General features: G+C 37.8%; 3 protein-coding genes and 1 non-coding gene across 5 annotated transcripts; 2 read left to right on the top strand and 2 right to left on the bottom strand.

Annotated features, from left to right (window-relative positions):
• The first annotated feature begins 5,236 nt into the window (after positions 1 to 5,236).
• LOC125577534 lies at positions 5,237 to 5,343 on the top strand. The gene has a single exon (XR_007315941.1). It is a non-coding gene; the product is annotated as a small nucleolar RNA R71 (small nucleolar RNA).
• A 6,466-nt stretch (positions 5,344 to 11,809) lies between these two features.
• On the top strand, positions 11,810 to 12,714 carry LOC106418758 (50S ribosomal protein L11, chloroplastic-like). Its single transcript, XM_048737422.1, has 3 exons — positions 11,810 to 11,941; positions 12,043 to 12,163; positions 12,388 to 12,714. The coding sequence occupies exons 1-3, from the start codon at positions 11,810 to 11,812 to the stop codon at positions 12,597 to 12,599; spliced, it is 465 nt and encodes a 154-aa protein (XP_048593379.1). The 3' UTR covers positions 12,600 to 12,714.
• Positions 12,715 to 15,676: 2,962 nt separating this feature from the next.
• LOC106418764 (caffeic acid 3-O-methyltransferase 1) lies at positions 15,677 to 17,250 on the bottom strand. The gene is made up of 4 exons (XM_013859522.3): positions 16,719 to 17,250; positions 16,306 to 16,622; positions 16,157 to 16,221; positions 15,677 to 16,066 (listed from the first exon to the last, which is right to left on the bottom strand). Exons 1-4 carry the CDS (start codon positions 17,102 to 17,104, stop codon positions 15,764 to 15,766), a joined length of 1,071 nt encoding a protein of 356 aa, XP_013714976.1. The 5' UTR covers positions 17,105 to 17,250; the 3' UTR covers positions 15,677 to 15,763.
• Positions 17,251 to 18,366: 1,116 nt separating this feature from the next.
• BNAA08G06710D lies at positions 18,367 to 20,833 on the bottom strand. Of its 2 annotated transcripts, XM_013859708.3 has the most exons (6): positions 20,529 to 20,826; positions 19,365 to 20,449; positions 19,112 to 19,267; positions 18,858 to 19,021; positions 18,665 to 18,730; positions 18,367 to 18,532 (listed from the first exon to the last, which is right to left on the bottom strand). In XM_013859708.3, the coding sequence occupies exons 1-4, from the start codon at positions 20,683 to 20,685 to the stop codon at positions 18,872 to 18,874; spliced, it is 1,548 nt and encodes a 515-aa protein (XP_013715162.1). In that variant the 5' UTR covers positions 20,686 to 20,826; the 3' UTR covers positions 18,367 to 18,532; positions 18,665 to 18,730; positions 18,858 to 18,871. The 2 variants fall into 2 exon arrangements, with proteins under 2 accessions (XP_013715162.1, XP_013715163.1); XM_013859709.3 differs by lacking the exons at positions 18,367 to 18,532; positions 18,665 to 18,730 and having other exon boundaries at positions 18,946 to 19,021; positions 19,370 to 20,449; positions 20,529 to 20,833.
• Between the last annotated feature and the right edge of the window lie 2,433 nt (positions 20,834 to 23,266).

Below are 23,266 nucleotides of genomic sequence, written 5' to 3'. Positions count from 1 at the left end.
CATCATCATTCATCATCTTCCATCGTCTTCCGCTTCGTTCTTCATCATCATCGATCGTCATCGATCTTCATCTAATCTCGATTCGTTTCTCAACTATCCTCTCTCGGAATGGGGAAACGAAAGTGTAACTCAAAGTATCGGAGCTCTACTCCGGAAGATCTCACTCCGACTCGTCGCGATGCATCTCCTCAGTCTATACCTAATCGCGAGGCGTCTGGATCTTCAAATCAACCTCGAAACGCTTAGAATCTTGACAATCCAACTCCGATTCGCGTCTCTAAACCGTTTGAGGTATCCAACTCTCCTGATAACGTTCATAGTCCGTACTATCTGCATAGCTCTGATCATCCTGGATTAGTTTTAGCATCTGAAGCATTAGACGGAACGAACTACGGTATCTGGATTATTGCTATGACTACCAGCCTTGAAGCTAAGAATAAACTTGGATTCATTGATGGTGATGTTAGGAGTTTTCAAGGCTCCTAAGACAAATGTTGTAGTATAAATGATTGTCGAACCAGTTCTGAGGGATACCAAAGCACTGAGAATGCAAGTACTCACTTAATCTAAGTGCAACCAATGATTTAGAAGGGTTTTAAACTATGACTAAAACTAGAAAGCAATAACAGAATGATACTTTCTTGACTAAAGGAAAAGAGAACTCATGGGTATAGGGATTAGACCTTGGGTGATCAAGTATCGAACTAAGGATGGCAAATGATCAATCAAACTATCAACCTTAAGCCTAGACACAATTCTAAGCAAGCTCTATGTCTAGATGAATGCTCATTTGCTAACATATCTCAAACATCAAATGTCTTTGGTTGAATAATATGAAAGCAATCATTACTAACAAGTCTATTAGCTATCTTAGCATCTTTAACAACAAATGTCTTTGGCAAAGTATACTAAAAGCCTAGGAGAGTTGTCTCGGGCATTTCATCGAACACCTTTCGGGTGAGAAATGCCTAAAGATCAACAACTGAGTGGCCAACTCAGAAGATGCATTATGATTACTCTACTAGCAAGGAAATATGAATGATCTACACTAAAACATCCTAGCTCTAACCTAATCACCCTTAATCTCCCTAACCCATGAATTCAAAAGGTGATTACTCACTAATCTCCATGATTCCTCTTAAACCCATATTGGATTTCAGATTAATCATGTAGAGAAATAGATAAGAAATCAACAAGAACACAAGAACATAACAATCAAAACCCAAGAGATGAACTTCTCAAGAGAGTTCTTGTGTCTTTCTCAATAGATCAAAGATAAAAGATAATCTGCCTCTGGTGGCTACAAAAGATGTTTAAAACATAGGTTTTTCCAAGTGCAAAACGTCCAAAATAAATTGCAAAAAGGTCCTTAAGAAATCATGATTTTCGGCAGCAAAATAACGCGGAGCGACTTGCAGGTGTCGCTCCGGGAAGTCGCTCCAGGGCCGATTTTTGGTGTCTCCAGGCGAGAGGTCGCGAGCGACTTTGGTGTGTCGCTCCAACGGGTCGCTCTGGATCGGGAGCGACCTTGGTAGGTCGCTCTGAGAGGTCGCTCCGGGCTTCGCTTCTTGTCGTCTTGCCATAGAGACGCGAGCGACCTCGGGGTGTCGCTTTGGGAGGTCGCTCCGAGAGGGGTGTGAGATGCGAGCGACTGCACGGGGTCGCTCTAGCTAGGTCGCTCTGAGAGGTGCTCTGGAGCGACCTCATGACGTCGCTGCGGAACCTCGCTCCCATGCTCTGCTCGTCCAATGATCACCTGTTTCACGTCCTTTAAGCTCCAAATGCATCCAAATGTCTCCAGAAACTCCATGTGGTACTCAAATACCTGATAGAGACATATGTATGCAAAATGCAACCTAAACATGTCTAAATCCTAATCTATATGATGAAAATGTTTATGAATGAATGGATAAAACAATGTAAATATGCAAGATATCAACTCCCCCAAACTTGTTCTTTTACTTGTCCACAAGTGAACTTTCTAGAACTCATAGGGAGAGAGGTTGAAGGAGGGAGCACATAGCCAAAAGAAACACAACTAGCACACTCTCTTATTACACTCTAGCTTCTCTAGGCCTATCTTAACTCTTTTTGTTCTTACACTCAGCATCAAGCATCCACACATTCAAATCAACCAACTCTCACATTCATTAAGCACAAAACATCAGGTGAATTCTTGCAAATGGTCAGTTGGTCCAAGTCATTTGGTTGGGTAAGGGAAGGCTTTTATTCAAGTGATTCAAGAGGTTCAAAACATATGATCTTTAAGGTGGTTTACTCTCAAAACAAGTAGCCTTGACATTGCACATAATATATCTAAGAAAGGGACCAACTCATGCATACAATGCTCAATCTCCATTGTTCTACCCTTTTCCCAAACATACATTACACAATCATTCCCAAATGTCAAACCCAACTCACATCTCTCACCAAAAGATCTTAAGAACTTTAACTCTTTCTTTTTGAAATCTACAAGGGATTTTTCACAACCTCAAAACATTTCTTAGCTCCTAACAACTTTGCTAGCCCCCTTTTCTTTCTTTTCTTTTTTTTTTTTTTCGATTTTTTTTTTTTTTTTTTTTTTTTAGGTTGGGGGCCAAGACTTTTCGAAACTAGAGCTAGAGGTTCTCTACTTATCCCAGAAAATCAATTCACTTAAGCACAAAGAGTCTATCATTTTTATTTTTCATTTCTCCCAAATCATGATCTTAACACTCACCCTCCCACCTATAGCTAGACAAAAGAGTGTCCAATCTAGCAAAAATGAAGATCAAGCATTGTCGTTCCCGATACTCTCAACATTATGCGCATGTAAGACTTTCCGAAGAAGGTCTCACTCATCAAACAATGAAAGCTTAAAAGGAAGGAAAGGTTTTGGGAGTGGTCTACCACTAGAGTTTGTCAAAAAGATTGGCATAAAAGATGTGACAACTCCAGTGTGTATAGCCATGACTCAGTACACAAGGGACCATGAGCAAGAAGCATTAAGTTCATTCAGTTCAAATAAGGTTGTAGTTGGCTTCAAAGACTGAGTTTCAACAATCAACAAGTTTCAGGAAGAGTTTTCAAGGCTCGAAACATACAAGTCTTTTTGAGAGGTGCAAAAGCTAGTCAAGTGCAACGTAGTGTTCTTTACAAGGCATTCAAATCATTGCTCCCAATGCAAGTGAATGCAACCTATATGCTCTAGACTCTCCTAAAAATGCAAATGATGCAAACTAAATGATTGATTTTTTTTTTATCTATGCAAATAGGTATGCCATGCATGACTCAATGAAACAACATCAAAGCAAACATGATCAAATACTTGGTACCTCCCCCAAACTTGAGTGACACAGTCTCTGTGTCGTCAAGTAGAGAGAGAGATACCGAAAAGAAGACTAATATGCAAAAATGAAATGGTATATACAAGGGAGTGTGGTGGGTTACCTTCTATAGGGAATGAGTAGAGGGAGATGCTCCCTCCTCGTCGTCCTCAGGTGGTAACTCTTCAAGGTGCTCATCAGCAGGGGTGTCCATCTCTTCAATGTAGAAGGCTTGCCCGAACACAGTTGGTTTCCTCATTTTCCTCTTGATGTCAAAGTGGAGGATGTTCTCTTTACCCAAATGGAGATCAATCGTGCCCTCCTTCACATTAACAATAGCTCCTGCTGTAGCTAAGAATGGCCTTCCTAGAATCAATGGATCTTGAGCCTCCTCACCCATCTCAAGCACCACAAAATCTGTAGGTATCTCATACCTTCCAATCTTCACAGGGAGGTCCTCTAAGATGCCCACAGGATACTTCACTGAACGATCAGCTAACACCAGAGAGAGTCTACACTTCTTGTACTGAGTGAATCCAAGCTTCTTTGCAACAGACAAAGGCATCAAGCTGACACTAGCTCCCAAATCGCAGAGACATTTCTCAAATACCATAGGTCCAAGAGCACAAGGTAGTGTGAAGCTTCCTGGATCCTCTAACTTCTCTGGAACATCAAGCCTCTGGATGATGGCACTGCACTCATGGGTAAGAATCATCATGCCTTCCATCTCCTTCTTCTTTGCAGCTACAGCATCTTTCAAGAACTTGCTGTATTGAGGAGTCAACATGAAAGCATCGATGATGGGCATTGCAACCTGAGCTTCACTCATTTGCTTCTCAAACAGAGCCTTGTACTTCTCTAGCAGCTGCTTCTTGAATCTACCAGGGAATGGAAGTTTGGGTTCATAGGGAGGAGGAACAAAAGAACTTTCACTTGCTGGAGTAACAACTTCACCATCCTTTACTGTCTTCTTCTCCTCTCCAACCTTTCCTTTACCTTTGGCTTCCACTATCTTCTCCAAGATCTCGTCATTGATCTTCTCATCAACAATCACCACTTCATCATCTATGTTGATGGCAACCCCCTCACCTAATTTCTCAGCATCCTTGGTGAGGGTTCTAGGAGGTAACTGCTTACCACTCCTAAGGGTGATAGCTTTGGCCTCCTTGGGATTTTGGTCAGACTTTCCAGGTAGAGATCCTTGCTGGCGATTCTGGTGAGTGTTCATGGAAGCAAATTGATTCTCTAAATTCCTGACTGTAGAAGCAAGGTGTGAGAATTTGTTGTTGAGCTCATTGTAGCTCCCATCAATCTTGGAATGAAGGTTCTTCAACTCATAACCAACTTGCTTCTCACTTCTAGTCTGAGACTCCAAGATTTGCTTCAGTAAGGTATCAGTGCTGCTCTCTTGAGGAGCAGAGGAACCAGACGAGGGGTTTTGCTGAGGCTGATAGCTGCCTTGCTGGTTGTTCCGAGGCTGATAACCACTCTGCTGGTTGTTGGAATAGGACTTCTGTTGGTAGTTGTTGTACTGAAAGTTGGGTTCTTTCTTGTACCAGCTACCATTGTTGTTGATGAAACACAGCTCTTCCTGACCTTCCAAACCCTCAACTTCATGGACAATAGCTGGTGTCTCTTGGCTTGGGTTGCCGACAAAGTGCAGCTGCTCTTGGGTAGCTTTATCAGCAAGGAGGATGTCTATCTTATCCTGTAGAGCTTTCAACTCCTTCCTCGTTTGCTTATCCTCAGTTCTACTGCTTCTGTCGTGGTCTCCACTGTAGACTGCATCACTCTTTACCATGTTGTCAACCAGCTCCTCTGCATCCTCCTCAGTTCTCCCCAAGAAGAACCCATTACTAGCTGTATCCAGTCTGGCTCTGTACTTAGGGAGAGCACCACGGTAGAATGTGCTCAGCAAGCTCTCCTTAGAGAAACCATGGTGTGGGCATTGAGCTTGGTAGCCCTTGAATCTCTCCCAGGCTTCACTGAAGCCTTCCAAGCCCTTCTGTTGAAAGCTGGAGATCTCGTTTCTCAGCTTAGCAGTTCTTGAAGTAGAGAAGAACTTCTCCAAGAATGCTTTCTTGCAGTCATCCCAAGTGGTGATGGAGTCGCTGGGTAGAGACTTCTCCCACTGACGTGCCTTATCCCCCAAAGAGAAAGGGAATAGCTTGAGCTTTAAGGCATCTTCGGACACACCATTGGTTTTTGACAACCCACAGTAGCTGTCGAACCTGTCCAAGTGATCAAATGGATCCTCTAGAGCCAAGCCATGATACTTGTTGTTCTCAATCACGTTGAGGAGTCCTGACTTGATCTCAAAGTTGTTGGCTGCCACAGCGGGTGCTCGGATTCCCAATCTATGACCATGAATGTTGGGGCGGTCGTAAGTGCCAATGGGTCGAGCTGCTCGCTGTTGGTTTTGAGGTATGTCTCCCATATCAGTACTCAATCTCTGCAAGTGAGCCTGTTGCTCTTCTTCTCTTCTATTTCTAGCACACTCTCTCTCTAAAGCTCTGATGTCTGCAGCTATTGGAACTAGGTTTGATGGACCCCTGCTCCTCAAGTTCATACACCTGTAGATTAAAGGGAGGTGAAGAAAGAGAATCAGTAACAAAAGAAAATAAAAATGACTTAGTCTCAAGCAAGTGACTAAATCTCAATGTTCAAATCTACTCAGAATTTGGCAACGGCGCCAATTTGATGTTAGGAGTTTTCAAGGCTCCTAAGACAAATGTTGTAGTATAAATGATTGTCGAACCAGTTCTGAGGGATATCAAAGCACTGAGAATGCAAGTACTCACTTAATCTAAGTGCAACCAATGATTTAGAAGGGTTTTAAACTATGACTAAAACTAGAAAGCAATAACAGAATGATACTTTCTTGACTAAAGGAAAAGAGAACTCATGGGTATAGGGATTAGACCTTGGGTGATCAAGTATCGAACTAAGGATGGCAAATGATCAATCAAACTATCAACCTTAAGCCTAGACACAATTCTAAGCAAGCTCTATGTCTAGATGAATGCTCATTTGCTAACATATCTCAAACATCAAATGTCTTTGGTTGAATAATATGAAAGCAATCATTACTAACAAGTCTATTAGCTATCTTAGCATCTTTAACAACAAATGTCTTTGGCAAAGTATACTAAAAGCCTAGGAGAGTTGTCTCGGGCATTTCATCGAACACCTTTCGGGTGAGAAATGCCTAAAGATCAACAACTGAGTGGCCAACTCAGAAGATGCATTATGATTACTCTACTAGCAAGGAAATATGAATGATCTACACTAAAACATCCTAGCTCTAACCTAATCACCCTTAATCTCCCTAACCCATGAATTCAAAAGGTGATTACTCACTAATCTCCATGATTCCTCTTAAACCCATATTGGATTTCAGATTAATCATGTAGAGAAATAGATAAGAAATCAACAAGAACACAAGAACATAACAAATCAAAACCCAAGAGATGAACTTCTCAAGAGAGTTCTTGTGTCTTTCTCAATAGATCAAAGATAAAAGATAATCTGCCTCTGGTGGCTACAAAAGATGTTTAAAACATAGGTTTTTCCAAGTGCAAAACGTCCAAAATAAATTGCAAAAAGGTCCTTAAGAAATCATGATTTTCGGCAGCAAAATAACGCGGAGCGACTTGCAGGTGTCGCTCCGGGAAGTCGCTCCAGGGCCGATTTTTGGTGTCTCCAGGCGAGAGGTCGCGAGCGACTTTGGTGTGTCGCTCCAACGGGTCGCTCTGGATCGGGAGCGACCTTGGTAGGTCGCTCTGAGAGGTCGCTCCGGGCTTCGCTTCTTGTCGTCTTGCCATAGAGACGCGAGCGACCTCGGGGTGTCGCTTTGGGAGGTCGCTCCGAGAGGGGTGTGAGATGCGAGCGACTGCACGGGGTCGCTCTAGCTAGGTCGCTCTGAGAGGTGCTCTGGAGCGACCTCATGACGTCGCTGCGGAACCTCGCTCCCATGCTCTGCTCGTCCAATGATCACCTGTTTCACGTCCTTTAAGCTCCAAATGCATCCAAATGTCTCCAGAAACTCCATGTGGTACTCAAATACCTGATAGAGACATATGTATGCAAAATGCAACCTAAACATGTCTAAATCCTAATCTATATGATGAAAATGTTTATGAATGAATGGATAAAACAATGTAAATATGCAAGATATCAGATGGATCTATTGTGATGCCTGCTGAAACTGATCCATACTATAAGATTTGGTGTCGTTGCAACAGTATGGTGAAGTCCTGGTTGCTCAACAGTGTATCTAAGAAGATATACACTAGTATTCTCTATTTCAGAGCAGCTGCGGATATATGGAAGGATCTACACACTCGGTTCCACAAATCGAATCTTCCAAGACTGTACAAGCTTCGACATCAACTTCATTCACTCAGGCAAGGCAGCATGGATCTTTCTTCTTATCACACTCAGACTCAGTCATTGTGGGAAGAACTCAATAGCCTTCATGTTCCAGCTCGCACTGTTGAAGGTCTTCTTGCTCAAAATGAGAACAACAGAGTCATAGATTTTCTCATGGGACTCAATGATAGCTATGATCATATCCGCAGTCAGATCCTCATGAAGAAAACCTTACCTTCTCTCTCTGAAGTGTATAACATTCTCGATCAAGAAGATAGTCAACGCTCTGCAAGGAACTCTTTTCACACTGAAGCTGATACAGTCACTCTCCAAGTTTCTTCTAATCCTAACTATGGCAAGAATCGTTCAGTCTGCACTCACTGTGGTGGTTATGGTCACATAATCGATCGTTGCTACAAGTTACATGGGTTTCCTCCAGGATTCAAACCTAAAGGGAAGTTCTTTACTAAGAAGCCTCAGTCTCAGAACTCTCAAGTAACAGCTAATGCAGTACTCACGCAGACTGATCAGCCAGAGGTTATAGCTTCACCAGGGTCTTCTTCTCTCACGCCAGAACAGATGCACCAGTTCATTGCGTACTTCAGTTCTCAACTTCACGGTCAGGGCAGCACATCATCACAAGACGGACTTCTTCCTTCGCCTTTAGCTGTACCAAAAGCTTGCAAAGCGAATGGTACTTTCCTTCCACTATATACTTTCTCTCTTATTGGCATGCCTTCAGCTCTTTCTTCGGGAAATACTGTAGTTTCAAGTGAGTCTTGGGTTATAGATTCAGGTGCTACTCACCATGTTAGTCATAACAAGTCTCTTTTCACTTCCCTTAAACCCTTACTAAACACTTTTGTTACCCTACCTACTGGAAACTCAGTGAGCATTATAGGCATAGGTCCTATTACTCTTATTGATAACATAACACTGAAAAACGTTTTATACATTCCTCAGTTTCGTTTTAATCTGTTAAGTGTTAGTTCTTTGACTAAGGATACTGAATCTATGGTTGGTTTCACTGCATCTGATTGCTTTATACAGGATCTTACACGGGAGTTGATGATTGGCAAGGGTAGACAAATTTGCAATCTCTATGTTCTTGATTCAGGTTCTCTCATTCCTGCTTTTCTCGATAATCAGAACAGTGTAGTTTGCTCTTCAACTGTTAATCATCACACATGGCATAATCGTTTAGGTCATCCTTCTATGGCTAAGATTGATACATTGTATGAAACCTTATCATTGAATAAAACAAAGAAACCTGAACTTTTTCATTGTGATATATGTCCTAAAGCTAAACAAAAACGTCTCTCTTTTCCATCTGATAATCACATTAGTGAGAATACTTTTGACATGCTTCACATTGATGTTTGGGGTCCATTCTCTGTTATAACTCATGAAGGAAATAGATATTTGTTAACCATAGTAGATGATCATAGTCGAGCAACTTGGATTTATTTGATGAAAACTAAGTCTGATGTTTTAACTGTGTTTCCTGCATTCATCACTATGATTGAAACCCAATTTAATAAAAAGATTAAAGCAGTTAGGTCTGATAATGCTCCTGAGTTATCCTTTACCAACCTATACCGTTCAAAAGGAATCCTTTCTTTTCACTCCTGCCCTGAAACTCCCCAACAGAACTCAGTAGTAGAGAGAAAACATCAGCACATCCTTAATGTTGCTAGGTCTCTTTTGTTTCAATCTAATGTTCCTCTTGAGTACTGGGTTTAGTGTATTTCTACAGCGGTCTTTCTTATCAATAGGATTCCCACACCGGTTTCAGGTAATAAATCACCATTTCAAATTCTCATGAACAAGTTACCAGATTACCACAATCTTAAAAGCTTTGGATGTCTATGTTACAAAAGTACCTCCACCCAGGGTAGAACTAAGTTTGCTCCTAGAGCTAAAACATGTGTTTTTCTTGGATATCCCACGGGTTACAAAGGGTATAGAGTCCTTGATCTTGAAACTCACAGTATTTCCATTTCACAGCATGTCATATTTCATGAAAACATCTTCCCTTTTGCTGCTTCCTCTCTTTCCGATACAGCAAAAGCTTTCTTTCCATGTCTTGCTATGCCTGATGATAGTGTACCTTCTGTACCATCATCGTCTGGTGAATCATCGGCTCCTGCCTCTTCAGCTTCTGATGTAGGTTTGCCTTCTGCAACTACATCTTCTCGCATTCGCAAACATCCTGTTCATTTGCAAGACTATCTTTGTAATTCATCTCATTCTCTTTATCCCATTTCTGCTTTTCTCTCCTATGATAAACTTTCCTCAAATCATTTTGCTTTTATTAATTCTACTGTCAACATCACTACTCCTAAAACTTTCAATGAAGTGAAGAAGTCTAAAGAGTGGTGTGCTGCAGTGGACGATGAATTTGTTTCTTTAGAACGCCTTGGTACTTGGGATGTCTGTTCTCTACCTGAGGGAAAGGAGACAATTGGATGTAGATGGCTTCATAAGGTAAAGCTGAATGCTGATGGCACATTGGATCGCCACAAAAGCCGTTTGGTGGCTAAGGGGTACACTCAAAAAGAGGGTGTGGATTTTGTCGATACCTTTTCTCCCGTAGCTAAGATGGTCACGGTGAAACTCTTACTTGCTTTAGCTGCAAAGAAGAAATGGTTTCTTCATCAACTGGACATCTCCAATGCTTTTCTTAATGGTGACCTCGCAGAAGAAATCTATATGGATATACCTCCTGGATATGCTGAGAGACAGGGGGACAATCTTCCACCAAATGCAGTTTTACGTCTTCGAAAGTCTATCTATGGCTTGAAACAAGCTTCAAGACAGTGGTTTCTGAAGTTCTCTGGCACTCTTATGGATATGGGATTTGAGAAAGTCAATGGTGATCACACTCTCTTCTGGTCTCATTCTGAGAAATGGTTTCTTATGGTGTTAGTATATGTTGACGATATACTAATCGCCAGTGATCATCAAGAGGCTATCACTTCTTTTATCAGTCAGTTAGAACGAAGCTTCAAGCTGCGTGATCTCGGTCAACCTCGCTTCTTCCTTGGTATTGAGATTGCCCGTTCTAACTCTGGTATATCTCTCTGTCAACATAAGTACGTGTTGGAATTGCTTACTGATGCAGGTCTACTTGACTGTAAACCTTCCTCCGTGCCTATGGATCCGAGTATTAAACTTGCAGCTGAAGATGGAGATCTTATTCCTAATGCTGAATCATATAGAAGAATGATTGGGAGACTCCTTTATCTCACAATTACTCGACCGGATATTTGCTTTGCGGTTCACAAACTATGTCAGTATTCTTCAGCGCCTCGTGTTCCTCATCTGAAGGCAGCTAACAAGATACTACACTACCTCAAAGGAACCATTGGTCAAGGCTTATTCTATCCGGTTGATGATGATTTTCACATTAAAGCATTTTGTGATGCAGATTGGTCTCAGTGTCCAGATACAAGACGTTCCATCTCTGGCTTTTGTATCTTTGTTGGGAACTCATTGATCTCTTGGAAATCCATGAAACAGGATGTGGTGTCTCACTCTTCTGCAGAAGCAGAGTACAGGGCGATGGCATTTACATCTAAGGAACTGATATGGCTCTCCCGGATGGTAAATGACTTACAAGTTGCTGAGCCTTCTGAACCTGTTCTCTATTGTGATAGTACTGCAGCTCTACATATCGCCAAGAACCCCGTTTTTCACGAACGGACGAAACACATAGAGCAAGACTGTCACTCTATACGAGAGAAGCTAGTTCGTGGACTGTTGAAAACGCTACACGTTCGGACGGATAATCAACTGGCTGATCCGTTCACGAAAGCTTTATACCCTGCATTGTTTCACAATTTCATGTCCAAGATGGGTTTTCTTAACATTCTAACGCCATCTTGAGGGGGACTATTACATACTGTATATTATATGCATACACATACTTGTATAGAGTAGATATTAGTGTAGAGCAGTCTAATGTATTTGAGTATAAATACTCCTCCTTGTACTCATTTTAACTTTAATGAAGATATTTCATATTACATTCTGTTTGTCAATAAGGTACAGTCCTCTCGCTGCCCTGAGATTTGCTTAAAATCGTATCTTTCGCGCTCGATTGTCTTACAAAAGAATGTTCGCTTATAAAGATGGCTCTAGAGGCCGGGAAAGCAACTCCGGCGCCTCAGGGAGTCATCATTATGGCTTTCTGCAAGGATTACAATGCTAGAACCGCTGATAAAGCTGGTTATATCATTCCCGTAGAAATCACTGTCTTCGATGTGAGTCTAATATAGTTGCTGGTAACGCTGGTTAGTATCTTCATTTCCGGTTCTATTAAGCTAGAGAAGTTTGGGTTTTTTCAATTTTCACCTTGTGATAGGAGCGCAATTTAAATAGTGATAAGCTTTATGAGATTGTTTATATGGTATGGTTGCAGGATAAGAGCTTCTCTCTTATCCTGAGGACCCCGCCTGCTTCGATTTTATTGCTTAAGGCTGCAGGTATTCTTTTCTCGAACCTGAATGGGTGCCATGATCAATGAATTTCCATTTGACCATCTTAGGCGCTTTCGTGAATCTTATCTTGCTTAGTTTTTGCTAGAATTTGTGCTCCTTCTCAGCTATGGATTTTAATTTGATAGCCTTGTTCCAGATCATTTGGCAATAAAATCATTTATATCGTATGAATTTTGTGATGTTTGAAATTTGTTGAATCATGGAAATAGGTGTTGAAAAGGGATCCAAAGATCCAAAGCAAGATAAAGTTGGGACAATTACAATAGACCAGCTGCGCACAATTGCAGCCGAGAAGCTGCCCGATCTGAACTGCACGACCATTGAGTCTGCTATGAGAATCATTGCAGGAACTGCAGCTAACATGGGGATCGACATTGACCCTCCGGTTCTTGAACCCAAAAAGCAAGCAGTTTTGTTGTAAAAGCCTGCAGAATAGTTTATGTTTTGATAATGCCTTGCTCGTTTCTAAATGTAATTTCCAAGTAGACATTTAAGCGAGATACATATAAAGATGTCTAATGTCTTGGTTTGCAACATGTGTTTTCTGTATACTAGGTGTTTTCTACCCCGTTTCGCAAAAAAAAAAATTTTTAAAATATTGTATTTTTTTTTTACTTTTCCAAAAAATTAATGTGCATTTGAACATTATTATTTTTATATTTTAACTTCAAAAATTTAAAAAAAAAAATCATATACATATTTTTGTATTCTTATTTCTTTTGTTTTGGTTTTACTAATTCAGTTTTGTTTTATTTAAATTTTAATAATGTTAATTATATTTTATGAAAACAAAACTATTAACTATATTATATTATATTTAATGATTATTTATTTTAAATATTTCTTTTATCACCCAGTTATGTATATATATATATTCTCAAAAAATGGATTTTTGTTTGTTCTAGTAGACATATGTTAAACTGAGAAAAATTACCTTTTAATAAACCTAATGAACCGATAAATAAATTTTTAAACATTTGATTATCAAAAATATTATTTAACTATTTTACTCTAGTTTCGTATATTTTTGATTCACACTTCCAATTAATTTGGGTAAAATGTTTATATGTATACAGAATATGATATATATGTTGATGTAAAAAAATATATTCGTAAGTATATTTAGCTTATTTTATTAATGTTATATATATATGTCAAATTAATATTTTATGAGTTATTAGTTATTAATGTATTTTAATAGTCTTTCCAAAAATAAATGTTTTTATAAAAGTTTACATTAATTATAATATATGAATTTATAGTCATTACCATATTAAAAAAAATACTCTACAAAAGAATATAAATCTTTATAAGTAAAACTATACATGTCACAATAAGATTAGTGTCATGTCACATTTTTGAAAGATATGTTATATTTTTTGTTGAAATTGAATGTGGTGATGACACATGCAAATTACTTTACAAATAATATCTAGGTAATGTTATCAAAATTGAAACGCATGAATGCTGGTTATGTGCAGGGGTGAGCAATAGTCTCATGAAAATTAGCAAGGTCATGACTGTATCCAGATCTTTTATATCCAGATGTATCCAGATGCTACATATTGATACAAATATTTAGATGCTACATATTGATACATATATTCAGATGTTATTCGTTTGGACATTATTACATCAACATTTAGACGTTGCATTTGGATGCAAAATCTACAATATTTAATATTTGAGATATTAAAATATGTATAGTTTGGACGCAACATTTGCATCTCAAAATCTAAAGAACCAAAAAAATTCAATACAAATATAAAATTAATTAAATAAGTTATTGTAATTGTTGTATATTATTTTTAAACTGAAACTTCATATTTTTCTAATGAAACCGTAAAATTGAGTTTTCCGGTAAAAATCGCAAATCGTGTTTTTCACGAAACTATAAAATCATTTTTCACCAAAACCGTAAAATCATGTCTTCCCGTCAAAACTACAAAACATATTGATCATCTTGTTGAAGTTTCTAGCCATGAGACTCATATTTTCCTTGATATGTTTCACTCGATCTTCTTCTTTTGTTTCCGCAGTGAATGCTACACCTTTCTGTCCTTTATGGAGTTCTTCAACACGTTCAATATCATGCACTTTCAGAATACCAGCCAGTTGGTTGAACTTCATCTCATGAGTATTCACATCAATCTTGAGAATAGCTTTATACGCTTCAAATCTTGAGTGCAAGCATCAAAACAGTTTCTTAACAAATTTTTTCTAATTATACTTCTTTCCAAGAACCGAGGCTTCGTTGGCAATTGAACTTATCTTAGATATGAATCTTCCAATGGATTCGTCATTTTCCATGCGCAAGTTCTCAAATTTTGAAGCAAGGTAATCTATTCTTGTCTTTTTCACACTTGTGTTACCTTCAAAGTGAGTGATAAGAGTATCCCATGCCGCCTTTGCAGATTCACAGCCTTGTATAATCTTAAACTGATCAAAATCAACAATGGAAAATATGGTGGTGAGAGCTTTGGAATTGATCTTTGAGACAGCTTTGTCAGAGTCAGTCTACCTTTCCTTAGGTTTAGGAACGATAGTCTTGTCTTCCATAACCATAGTAGGAGTGGTACATCCTTGATGTACAGCAGTCCAAGCATCATCATCTATGCCTCTGATGATGTGACGTATCCTCGTTTTCCAGTGTCCAAAGTTTCCCCTCGTCCAGCATGACCGGTTTTTGTAATGCTACGATTCTTTTCTTGGTTTCCATGATTACCACATGATTTCAACCTGTAAGTAGACTAGGCGGTCTATAGAGGAGAGCTTCTCTGATACCAAATGAAAGTTTTGATGGATACCAATAATAGATAGAACAATAGCAATACTAAGTAAAAGCAACTTGTATATTAAGAATCACTTAAACAATCTTCTTAAATCTGTTTAATCTGATTTACTCAACGTCACACTTGACTAGAGACATAACAATTCTTAATCTACCCAAAGCACAGTGCTCGAGATGTTCTCACCACTTGTTATCAAATGATCGCAGTTCAGAACACTCTCTAGAACTCGATATGAAATTCCCAAAACCGGTGAGTTATTTGAAATGCTCGATCCCACATATATACTACAACTAACTAATATATATTGTGATAGACATAAATCTTTCCAAATCTTCTTGTTTGCCACCTGGCCAAACCTCCTAGAATCTTAGATCATTATCTTCGACTAACAGCTTCCACTTGTTTTATACACCATGTGTAACACAGGCCGTGGGCTGTGTAACTCACACGAAACATCGTTTACATCTTGAGCTTACAGTTTTTTCTAATAAAATTAGGAGTTTTCCTGCGCAAAGCGCAAAAATAATAAGTTTAAATATAATATTTAAAAAAATTTACTTTACATTTTGACATTATTATTTTATATTTTTAATTTATTAATATTTCTAAAAAAATCGTAAATGTATTTTCATAAGGAAATTTGACAAGGTTGATACCATGTCATATTTGTTTTAGTCATATCATTTTTTTGGTGAGAATGAATGTGTTGATGACAAATAGATAAATCATCGTAAATAATAGTGTCTGGGGATGTGAACCTTTTCTTCTTCAATTTATTTTGTACAAGTACATATCACAAACTCTTGTAGAATTCCACAACAGAGAAACAGAGAGATGTAAATGGAACTTGGACACTAGAAAATCCAGCGAGGCGAGCTAAGACCTCGAATTCTTTCTTCGTTCTTTCTTTCCCAGATGGGTTCATGCTCATCATGAACATCTCAAACTGGAACAAGCTTCTGTCCAAGAGTGTACCTCCTGGAAAATCCGGGATAACCATATCGATCACAATCACCTTACCAGTTGACGGTAACGACTGATAACAGTTGCTGAGTATCTTCACGCAATGCTCATCGTCCCAGCTATGGAGCATCCACATTTGTAGTTGTAACAAGTCACACAAGAAACCCATTGTTAGATTTTCTGTTAAGCCTCACGAGTTAATGAAACTCTCAAATAAACTAACCTTCATGAAAATGGCTTCTCCTTTAGGAATGCTTGTAAACATGTCCCCAGCAACATTCTCAATGCCTACAATACACAAAATCAAGAATCTTTTGAAATCATTATCACAAAACAACAGAAGTTTTGCAAGAACTTGTATTTTATGCATACCTGGAGAAGCTGATGAAGTGTTTTTGATAACAGAGGACAAATCAAAGTTAATAGCTTTGAGGATGTGAGGATGCTTGGAGATTATTTTACGGAGAATAGAGCCATCTCCACCACCAACATCCACCAGCGAATTCACACCATCAAAGCCCTTGTACTTATTCACAACTTCGTCCATGAAAACTTCATTGAAACCTTTCATGGAGCTTTGGAACACTTCTCTGAATCTAGAATCTCTGCCTACCAACTCGGCTGCACTTGAACCATGAGCCTTGTTGAATGGAAGTCCTCCTTCACGAACAGAGTCTTTAAGGTCGTACCTTAAATAAATTCATAATTAATTAGATTACCTACAAGAAAGAGTGCTGCATCATGTTTCAGACAAAAAGAGTTTAGGATGTTGTCAGTGAATTTACCAGATGTCAGTCACGACCTTGTCCTGAAACAGATTAACCAACGGAGCCAACGAGCCACCTCCGTCTCGGTTCTTGGTGAAGTACTTGGCAACAGGAGCTAAGCGGTAGACCTCACGTGGGGCACCTTGGTCAGTGGAAACAGAGCACGTGAGTATGGAATAGCTCGCTAAACATCGAAGAATCCGATTGAGTAAAGTTGAATCGTGGTGTGTTTGTGTTTGAGTGGACAAGAGAGACATGATCTGAGAAGCCGAGAGGGGAGAAGAAGGGCCAGATTCGGATAGGATGTCGAAGAGGCCAAGATCTATTGCTGTCTTCAGAATCATAGGAAGAACAGAGGAGCTTGATAGGATCATGGCGTACAAAGAAAGGTTTTCTTCTTCCATTTTGCGATTCCTTTGATTCTTGAAACTGAACCAAGAAGTGTCTTTTGAGAATTCATCATTTCTTTTTGACTATAAAGAAGACGTGATAGCTTAAAATTATGAATGCATCATTTCTTTTTGACTATAAAGAAGACGTAATAGCTTCTAATTTGACAATTCTGACCATAAAAAGAGACAGTCGGTTTAAATATTCTCCTGGGAGGGATTTTGATAAGACAAGTAGCTAAGGCAGAGACAATCAGAGAGCCAGGCAGAGTCAATGAGCATCATCGTCTTGGAGAGGAAACAAACATCAATATTTGTGGAGTGAGGCCCAATGGGATTTTTAAAATAAGACTATTGGCTATGACTAGGCTTTGATCACATTTTCTCAGGCTTTACTCGTCTGGAAAATGTCAAGCTTGAGTTACAACTTTTGTGCTATTATGTTTCTTCTTACATGTGAATTTTCTGTGTTTGACTTTTGTATAAAACTTTGATAGTATTGTTCAGTTGGATATAGTGATGTCAACTTTGCATTTCTTTGTTTACACATTCTTGAAAGATGAACTTTTATGTTCTTGAGGTTAGTTCTTTTATGTTTTAGGCCATGTAGGAGTAGGAAATGAGAATTCTAAGAAAAATAGAAGTGAGAAGAAAAAAGTCGCAAAGCTGTTATGAAGTTTGAAGTTTGGCATGAAACCTGCCTCACCATTTAGAAGATTCTTATCAAGAATGTAAAACTTTCTAACCATAAACTCTCATTTCTCAATCTTCCTGGTAAATGAAAAACTTTTTGATTCTGGAGAATATTGCATCCCTCAAGTGTTACTCGTCATACCGAAGCCAGACGTTTACAATAGTCCCAATTCCGGGACTTGTGTCATATTTGGAATGAGGCAAGAATCATGATCTGAGCTCTCAGCTACAAACTCAAGCTGCATAACACGGCAACCATGATCCATAGTGATGTTTCTGAAGTCACCACTTGTTGTCCACAAGAAATAAGAGACATTGACCTTGTGGCTTGTGATGACCCAAGCAGGTGTCTGTAAGGTCAAAGCCGTGAAGGCTCTAAAGGCAAAGTGATGGAGATATTGTTTCAGCCATTGCGGAACTCACGTTGCATAGCCATTTCTTCTTTTGCCTTTGTTTCATTGTTTCTTTTCCTGCCACATTTTAGCTAACCACTTTCTTGGAACACTACTTATTTCTTACTTAGGGTCATTCTCTTTCCATACTATGGAAAAATCCAAGACTTACGTGACTCAATTCCAAGTTCGTAAGAAAAAAAGCACTATATTACAAAAGAGCGTTATGACATAGTTAAGAGAAAAGTTACAAATCGCTTGTTTATACATCTGATAATTCAAGATCAGGACCACATAACAAGAAAACATTAAAATCTTCAGCAATCAAAAGGCTCCACGACCAAACAGCACCCAGATTCTGGCAAAAAGAAAGACAAGTTTTGATCAGTAAGGATTATGCAAGTAAAGTACTGAGATTATAACTAAACTCATTCTCTCGAGCATGACAATTGAATGAAAAAAAAAAAAAAAAAAAAAAGAGAGCACCAACTTCATCCTTCTGCACGTTTGGTCACAACACATGTCAGCCCTGTTCTCCGAAATTTTACATGCGAACCTGCAAAATCGAAAGCAAATGAACAAAAGGACCTCTTGTGCAAGCCTTACCACATGTAAAATTGCATTAAACTTCATCCTCAATAAAATGTCAAATGATGAGGTAATATGGGATGATTTGATGTCACCTTTCTAATACACCTCAAGAACCAGGATTCGAAAGAGAAGTCTCGTATACCATCAAACACCTCTCTGCTTCAGCCTTTAGCCATAAGCTTTTATAGAACAGTGACTGCGGGTTAATCTGCTCCTCGCCTTGATGATTCTGCTGGTAACCACTTTTAGCCCCAACCTGCATGTTAATCAGAACCAAAGATCTACCTCCTGATAAACACTAAATCACACATCTCAAGTATGCAGAGGAAAAAAAAAAAAGCCATACCTGACCAAACCCCTCATCTTTGGTCACACCATATTGATACAAACCAGAATCTGGAAACGTCTCCCCTGAGACCACAGAGTATTTCTCCTTCCTTCTAACACCAAGGTCGACGGTCATATTGTTTGTGCTCGGAAGCTGAAGGTCTCTAATCGATAGCTAATACCACAGAGGATTTTGAATCATGGTGACACATTTAACACAATATCATTTATGTAAAAAAAATCTACAAGAGCCAAGAGGTGGAACAAGATACCTTACTCTTGTTAGATAAAAGCTGTAGATCATATGAATTGTGTTGTACAACGCTTCGTTCCTGAATGCCATTTTGGATGTACATGTTGAGATTCTGTACAGTACTGTTAATGAGATGAAGCTCTTCCGGTGAATCTGAAGATTCTGAACCATGTGCAAGTGTTAGTAACTCTGATAGTCCATGAATCGTTGTAAGTAGTTTCATCACATCCATCTTTGGAGATGAGCCACCAGATGAAGCTTTCGCATTCCTTGAAGACGAACCCGCTGCAGTTTCCACCACGTGAAATGGAAAATCTTGATTACCGTTCACTGAAAGGGTAGTGTTTGGCTCCACCGCATACCACTTTGTAGACCCAAAGTTAGTGTCAGCTGTTGGAGATTTAAATGAAGAACTTCCATAGCTATATGCTTTCGGTTTGGTATCAGGAAGAGAGAACTGAGGAGCCAATGGATTCAGTCTCCTCTGACCACGAGACTTGTTATATGAACCTGATATATGAATAGGAGCAGCTTCTCGCGAAGGTGTATCAATCTTGACCTTCCCTAGCAACTTATTATCTGAATAAGTAGTTGAATGTGCATTTGTCTCAAAAGCTGAAGGAGTTAGTTTTGCATTTGAGGGAACAAACACAGGAGCCGAAGGATCCAACCTTTTAGATTGCTGGAACTCATTTCCATCTTGAGATACAAAACCCAAACTCTCATCAGCCAAGATGCTTGCAGCATCGTCTAAGTTGAATTCCGCTGAGGATGATGGGAAATCAGAAGAGAGAGACTTCTTCAAACCATCCTTCTCAAGAACCTTGATAGAGTTGGATGGTATAAACTGTGGCGCCAAAGGATTCAATCTACGAAACCCACTGAGATCATCATCAGTAGAACGCCTGCAAATGGCACCAGCTGAGGCGGGAGTCTCGCGAGAGTTTATTCCTATCCAGCAAGGAGTATCTTCTTCAGAGTCTGTAGAAGAATGTTCAGCTGCGTTGGCACATGACAGTTCCAGCTCGCCATCGCCAGCAACGGTGGAGGACACAATCAGCATCTCAGGCAATTTCGAGACAAGTGGATTGGGGTTTAGCAAGGCTGCAAACAACACACACAAAAGGTACCCAATTATCCGCTAATCCAAAAAAAAAAAGAAGTTAAAGAAGTTTTGAGTTACCTTTGGTGGTTGTGTCCACATCGCGAGAGAGAGAATCATCGGAGGACAAGAAGGAGAGGTCTAAAGTATAATCACGGAAGATAGAATCTTCGTGTTCAGATTTGGAAGCGGAGAGAGAGCTTCGTAAACCATCAATTCCAAGACTACACTGCTTCATCGGAGAACGGAAGGGGATTTTCGAACAAGGTTTCGTTTCTCACCTTCCCCTTCCTTGCGAAGCTTTTTCTTCAGGTCAAGAGTCGATTAAAATTAATGAATAACAAAACACGTCGTTACTGACTCGTCCAATTTCGGATGACGACGAGATTTTCACGATTTGTTATTGAGAAAATTACCTAGAAATAAAAAACTTTTTTTTTTATCATAAATATAAGGGCTTATTTGCCAAATAACCAAAAAAAAAGAGTAATTAGATTTTTATTGAGAGGTTAGAGAGAGATAGGAAGAGAAATAAGGAGAGAGAGAGTGTTTTTGGTTAGATAGTGGGTTTGTATTTTTTTTATGGTTATAGGATGCAATTTCCCTAAATATAAACCTGAAAATAAAAATGAACAAAATAAATTTAAATGTTTTATCAAAATAATTAAATATATCTTTATATCCCTAGAGTTAGAGCATCTTCAAAAGACACTCTACAACTGCAAATATGAAGTTTTTTGCTATTTAAAAAGAAACTTCAAAACTTCAGATTTGAAGTTTTGAGAAGTAAAACTCTATATTTAAAGTTTAAAATTCAAATTTAAAGTTTCATATTTTTATTTGCATTTTGGTCTCTACAATCACACATCACCTTTATGATTCATAAATATTTTCTCGTTTATTGTTTTATTTCTTAAAAAAAAATCTCATAAATATTTTAATTTTTTTTACAGATTTTAAATTTTACACATAAAATTAAATAAAACTTTAAAAGAAGATTTAAAATATTTTAAGCTAGATTTAGACAATAATAATATACAAAACAAAACTTAACAAAAAGATTTTTAAAAATTACATGAAGACATAACTATTACACAAATTTAAATATTACAACAACACTAATAGTCAGTAAGTTTGATCCGGAACCTTCAAAATTTTCAAATATTGTCCAAATTTTTTTGTGTTACTGAAAATGGTTGTTGTTGTTGTTTTTGATGTTTTTTTTTTACAATTCTTTCTTGTTCATATCGAACATATTCACGACTATTAATATAATTGAAAGGAAATTAGTCTTTTAGCAATATTTTATGTTTCTCTTTTACTTTCTTGTTCCGATCTAATGTATTTACAAGTATCAATATTATCAAATTTTAACAACTTTTAGTTCGTAATCTACAAAGTAAAAATGAGGAGAGCCATTTTTACTTCGAGATGCACTATTAGATTATATATGCATTACGAAAATCATTTTATGAAATAATATGGTATTTTGTTTGAAGTTTAATATTAATTAAGTTATTTTATTTAAATTTTTATATTTTAGTAAAATATTTTATTAATTAATATTGTTGCAATATGTTTATATATGTGCTAGTTATTTACAAAAGTTTTATGAATTCAAATTAGTTATGACAAATATAAGGACCATATTATAAAATATAAATAGTTTTGAATTTGAATTTAAATTTTTGCTTTTGGAGAAGAACACCTTTAAACTTCAAATATAGAATTTTGGAAACTTCAAAATAGAGTTCCTTTTTGGAGATGTTCTTAAGTAATCTAGACATTAGAGTTTAGAATTAAGGGGTGGAGTTTAGAGTTTAGAGTTTAGGATTTAGGGTTTAGAATTTAGGGTTTAGAGTTGAGAAGTGGGGTTTTGCGGGTAAGATTTAAAATTTTAACAATTAAAAAAAATTAAAATTTTCAAAATAAAAAATATGCTATTTTGGTCATTTTAGTTTTTGAAATCTATTTTTGTGAAAAACTTAAAAATGTCTATTCGAGTGAACTACCCTTTGTTATTTCACACCTTTTATTTTTAAATATTCCTATATGCTCTCTCTTTTGATTGTAAAATTTACACGTTCGTTTAAAAGTCATTAGTTGTCCAATCGGAAAAAAGTAACAATTCAAAAAATTTCAAAAACTTGATAAAAATAAGATTGTCGAGTTTCTAACACAAAACAAAATTCCATAAAATAATAATGATTAATCAATTAAAAAAACTAAATTATCTTACATTCTAAACACTAATCGTATCTACCTTCTAAATATTTAAATACAGTGGTGGATGCAGGAATTATGTTGAGGGGGTGTCAAAATACCAATTAAAAGAAAGAAAACAAATAAAAAGTGTCAATATGATGATTTTGCCAAAACTACCAAGAAATTTTGTTGATATTACGCACAATTAAAATTTTGTACAGATTTGACACCCCAATCTCTTTAGTGGATCCGCCAATGCTTAAATATGTAAAGACTTCAGATCAATGAATACTTAAATATTTCAAGACTTCAACTTTGATAAACCATCTTTAATTTTTAATAAGAGTCCATGAAAATACCTAAGAATACTTTTGGAATCCAAAATGATGGTGGAATGGATTCATACTTAAGAATTCTACAAAATATTAGCGGCTCGAAATGCAAATTATTTATCTTTCTTAAGAACATATTTTTGCGAGCTGGTGGTATAGATACCCCTTCATACATATTAACTAGCTTATCTACAGCGAAGCCCCTGTTGTGTTGGGGATTCGGCAGAAGATACATTCAGGTTATGATGTAAAAGTATGAGAAGAATCATGGATTCCGGCTTC

This window comes from Brassica napus, chromosome A8 (genome assembly GCF_020379485.1).
Source record: "Brassica napus cultivar Da-Ae chromosome A8, Da-Ae, whole genome shotgun sequence".
NCBI classification, from domain to species: Eukaryota; Viridiplantae; Streptophyta; class Magnoliopsida; order Brassicales; family Brassicaceae; genus Brassica; species Brassica napus.
This window is presented reverse-complemented; position numbering and strand designations above follow the sequence as displayed.